Source organism: Olea europaea, chromosome 1, assembly GCF_002742605.1.
Source record: "Olea europaea var. sylvestris chromosome 1, O_europaea_v1, whole genome shotgun sequence".
Taxonomy (NCBI): domain Eukaryota; kingdom Viridiplantae; phylum Streptophyta; class Magnoliopsida; order Lamiales; family Oleaceae; genus Olea; species Olea europaea.
The window spans coordinates 14,155,571-14,160,902 of NC_036237.1; the positions used below are offsets into that span (position 1 = coordinate 14,155,571).

Consider the following 5,332-nt stretch of genomic DNA (forward strand, 5'->3'; position numbering starts at 1 on the left):
CTTTGGGGAAGGAGTAAAAGTCATGTGTGAACCTGGGAACCAATAAGGGCACATCCTGCGATTTACCTCCCTAAGTAGTTGAGGAACCGGAGGTTCAGGGACGAGGATATAGTCTGGTGCAAGTTGGGACACCTCGTTAAAAAAATAATAATAAATAAACTATAACCTGAGTCCAGTGGCATAACTGAAATAATAAGCCAAATGCAAGGTTCTTATGGTGAATAAAGTTCACTGGACAAGGATTTGAAATTTGTGGCCGTTTGAATGCACAGTGAATTCGAACTTCAAAACCCTCGGACCCCCACCCCATCGTCGCTCTTTAATGCATTGGCCATTGCGTACAAAAACACCAATCTTCAAAACAAATCGCTCCAAATTTATGCAATACTTAGCACTTTAGGGAGAGAGAAACCGTTCAATTTCGTAGAGAGAGAGAGAGAGAGAGAAAGGGAAGTGTTTAGAGAGAAAAATGACAGGTATGGTAATGGTAACAAGGGGTGGTGGATGTGGAGGCGGTGTAGGAAATGGGAAGAGCCCAAAATCTGCTGCAGCTGAGGAGCAAAATAATCAGGAACGCCAGCAGCAGCTCTCTTTGCTGGATTTTCTTCTATCGGCTTTAAGAAAATCCATGGTGTCGTGCAGGGTGGATAGGCAGGAAGAGATGATTTCCACCGTTCATCAAATGGAAATTGGGTGGCCCACAAACGTCCAACACATAACCCATGTCACTTTCGATCGGTTTCGTGGATTTCTTGGTCTCCCTCTTGAGTTTGAAGTTGAAATCCCATGTAGAGCTCCCAGTGCGAGGTTTGTCAAAAGGAATCAAAATATCAGCTTTTTTCTTCTTAAATTTCATTTTCTTGATCTGGGTTTTGTTCTTTAAAATTGTTCGAAAATATCTGCTGTTTTCTTAGCATGTTTAGCTGCGGTTAAAAGCAATATTTTTGGAAAAGCACCCAAAAAGTCGTTTTTTAAACCCAGCGAAATGGCTCTTTGTAGGCCGTCTTAAAATCCAATTTCTTGATCTTGGTTTTACACTTTAATGTTGTTTGATAACATTTTCTGTTTCTATCTCCTTGGCATTCAAAAATTTCCTGCTTCATTTTTTTTCTATCGGTTTTGCCTTTTCCTGCGTTTGAAACATTTGGATTTTTATTTTTTGTGGGTCATTAATTTCAATTTCTTGATCTGGGATTTGTTCTTTACTGTTGTTTGAAAGCATTTACAGTATTTTGGGCTATCTTATCTTTCAATTTTTGGATCTGGTTTTCTTTCTATAATGTTGTTTGAAAACATTTACTGTTACTATCGTTTAGTGTGGTTCAGATCTACGAACTCTGGCAAACATTGCTGCCTTCTTTAGCTTGATAACAGTGTGTTTACCCGTGCTTATCTCTTGCCCTAAAATTGAACCTAATTACAAAATGATTACTCAGTATAACATAACATCCTGCCCGGAATTAATGAATTAGTTTCCTGTCATTATATTCAGCTGTTTTTCCTACAAATATTACATTAATGTAGATTAGACTTGTCATAATTATGTAATAGGTCTATATAACTAATACACAAGAATCATGAGGTTGATAATTTCTGTTCTTTTATTGTCATGGGCCCTTGAAATTAAGGGCAGAAAGAGAACTTTATTGGTTCTTTAGGCAACCTGGACTTTACAGTACTATATAGTACAAGAATTTATCCTTTTAATTGTATTTTCTAGTACTAGTACTTGATACCAAAAATTACTTGAGTAATTAATAGCCGCCATTTGGTTTAGATAAAAGTCAAAATTTTAATAGATTTTGAGGAAAAAATGATGATATGGTTGAAAAGTTGATAAAAATTGTGGATCTCATAAAATGTGTGGTCGAAAATGAGTTTGGAAAAAAATGAATTTTAAATTAAGGAGACCAAACGGGAGCTTAATATTACCGTGTATGACTTCCATATTACCAGCATCTGACTTTCATTGTCATCAGTATAATATGGATAGCCATTGTGTTTTCTGTTCTTTTTCCCCCTGCTTATGGAGTTATGTTCTTAAATCTCTAAAATTCGTTTGGAGTACTGAGTTTCTTAATTACAAATTATGCAGTGTCAGTGTATTTGGCGTATCAGCAGAATCAATGCAATGCTCTTATGACACAAGAGGCAATAGTGTCCCAACTATACTTTTACTGATGCAAGAAAGATTATACGTGCAAAGCGGTCTAAAGGTATGGTGAAATTCTGTGGTATTTTGTGTGTTCTGTTAAATGATATTGGAAATAATGTTGAGGAGGTCCGCGATTGAACTTTTTGGAATAATTTTTTATAGGCAGAAGGGATTTTTCGGATAAATCCAGAGAATGGCCAAGAGGAACATGTTAGGGACCAACTCAACAGAGGAATTGTGCCTGACAACATCGATGTCCATATTTTGGCCGGTCTGATCAAAGCCTGGTTCCGAGAACTCCCTTCTGGTGTGCTTGATGGGCTTTCCCCAGAACAAGTGTTACAATGCAATACAGAAGAGGAATCTGTTGAGCTCATTAAAGAACTGAAACCGACTGAGAGTGCATTGCTCAACTGGGCAATTGATCTCATGGCTGATGTAGTCGAACAAGAGGAATTCAACAAAATGAATGCTAGAAATATTGCTATGGTTTTTGCCCCAAATATGACTCAGGTATTTCCACAAACCATCCAAAATACTTCTTTCAGAATCTTTATGGCTTTTTGGTGAGGTGGACTCTAGAGTCTAGTGGACTATTCTAAAGGAGAAAAATAGAAGAAGCTATAATCGTATCCGTTGTGAAGTCTTAAGACAGTCCAGTATTACCTACCAAAGGTGCTGTACCTTAGTTCATTATCTAATTGCAGTCTTATATATTTGTTGTTTGATCAAGATGTCAGATCCATTGACGGCTCTTATGCACGCTGTTCAAGTAATGAACTTATTGAAGACATTGATCATGAAAACATTGAGAGAACGTGAAGAGGCAGCAGCGGGAGGATACTCTCCAATGTCATCACGTTCGTCCAATGGACGAACAGACGAGGAATATGAAAGCCAACAAGAGATGGATACAAGCTGTGAATCAACAGGACCAGCATCTGATGACGATGATGAGCAACCCCATTACAGCACCAGCAGTGAAGACAGGGACGAAGTTGAATCACTTAGTGAGATAGAAGAATGCTTCTTAAGGCAATTGGACGAGAATGAAAATGCAAAAAATGGCTTTCGAAAACAACTAGAAGGAATTTTGTTTAGAGAGCAAGTCCATCCTGGAGGTGGTTCTGCATTCAATGAGGATTCTTGTATTCCATTATCCGACAGCAAGACAGGTAGTTCCTGCCTGAGCACGGAAGAGGGAGAAGATTCAAGAGCAACGAATGGATCGCTAAAATCTGCAGTCATTCAAAATATAGATACCTTAGACAATGTGGTAGAATCTCCACTTCCCACTGAGCAATTGTGTGTTCCTAGTTAACTTGTTTGGCAAAATGCTTTCAGTTTCTTATGGCATAGTTGATAAGGTCGACTAGACAGTACTGGATAATATTAAAGAAGACTGCACACCGAACACGCCTCTATTGTGTCTGATGTGTCTCGGGATTCCTGAATTTCATTCATAGGCACTTGTTTTTGTAAATTGTTGTTGTAATTGTTAGGCATTTTTTTGGGAAAGCATAGAGTGGTTTGGTTGTGGTGATTGTAAGACACTGAGTTCAGGGCTGAATTTGTGCTTGTTTCTTTGCTTTATCAGCAAAGGATTTTCTACTTGATCGATTTACTTTGGCACGAGAAAAAGAAAAGTTCGTGATGAAGTTACAAGCTGATGGATTTTTACCCTTGATTTCTTCTTTTCAGATTGTAATTGATTGTGTTGAAATTAGGCTAATTGCTAAAATTGTGGAATCCCATTGGATATAGGTAAAAAAGCATGTAAAGTACAACAGTCAGACTAGATGGGGCATTAAAGAAAAAGAGACGCATCAATGTTGTCACTTAATTTTTATTATTCTTTCTTGTAATTGTTAAGACAGCTCAAGTCTCGATTATACAGTTGAAGAATAAATTCATAATTAGGTGGCACTTCAGAGGGAAAAATGTACTGTGAGTGCTTCTTATACCTAGATTATGGTGCTACCGATGCCTTGTTAATAATAGAACTACTTCTCAATATCTTTTGCAAGTTGGAATAAGGATATATAAAATAAATATATCACGATACGATTTATAGTATTGAGCACTCAAACATCTAGTTATTTATGTGGTAAAGTGTCAAGAAAAGATTTATACTACCGACTTAAAAAATGTTAGTTCGTTGTTGACTAAAGTTTGAGAGAATTTGACTAATTTAACATGGTCGATTCCTTGACTAGAAGTTGAAGGATAATCTTGTTTTGGCATTCTATTATTGCCCTTAACTATATTTGAATTATTTTGAAATTTGGTTAATTTTGTAGCATGTTGGTCCCAATTCCCGTTTATACAAAACATTCAAAAATTAAAAAGTTAGCTGGAACCAAAATCTCAGAAAATTAAAGGTAACAACACTAAGGAATTTTCACCCATTATCGAATCTTAATGTTCATGTATTTTAAATGCTACTCGCCTGTTGAGCGTCTACAACGAGATATTGCTGAAATCACTAAAATCAACTAAAAACGGTGCATACAAATATACGAAGAAATAATTCTTGCCTCACATAGTCGTTATCCATAATAAAGCACATTCAATCTCACAAATTTTATACTCAGTACATCAACAATCCACTCAAGATTTACAAAGACTAAGAACGGACTAGAGAGAAAATGACGATCCAGAAAATCCTAATCAATACACACACAAAACTCGTCCGAACAACGCCAAGGGGTGCCTTTTATATGGCACCTCAGTAGATCAAATCCAACGCTCACAAATTACACCATGTCTAAGACTAGGTCTCATCACCAATTTAAGGATGAAAGCGTGTTCCAGATTACATTTTTTAAAAGGAAAGGGCCAACCGGTCCACAACAAATAGGTCCAAGACCAATGGCCCAAGTAAAAATAGTGTAGCAGTCCAATAACTAACAATGTGTCTGCTTATCGTCTCTAGGCTCTTTATTAACTTTGAAATTGTATAGGGGACATATGCTTAGAAGGGCATGGGATATTAGGTTAAAAGAAAGAATTTATCATTTTTTTTAATTTTTTTTTTTTTGTAATAGTTTTAGGCATCAAAAAAATCGTTTAAAACGTTTATAGAAAATGGTGAAAGAAAAATTCTATTGTGTAAAACGAGCCTTAGATCTGTTTCTCTAATCTTTGAAAGGATATGAATGTCTAGTTTTATATCTT

At 36.5% G+C, this 5,332-nt stretch overlaps 1 protein-coding gene across 1 annotated transcript; it reads left to right on the forward strand.

The window, feature by feature from the left end:
• The first annotated feature begins 270 nt into the window (after positions 1 to 270).
• LOC111395168 (rho GTPase-activating protein 2-like) lies at positions 271 to 3,837 on the forward strand. Its single transcript, XM_023021173.1, has 4 exons — positions 271 to 807; positions 2,096 to 2,216; positions 2,318 to 2,668; positions 2,889 to 3,837. The coding sequence occupies exons 1-4, from the start codon at positions 470 to 472 to the stop codon at positions 3,474 to 3,476; spliced, it is 1,398 nt and encodes a 465-aa protein (XP_022876941.1). The 5' UTR covers positions 271 to 469; the 3' UTR covers positions 3,477 to 3,837.
• Positions 3,838 to 5,332: the final 1,495 nt, after the last annotated feature.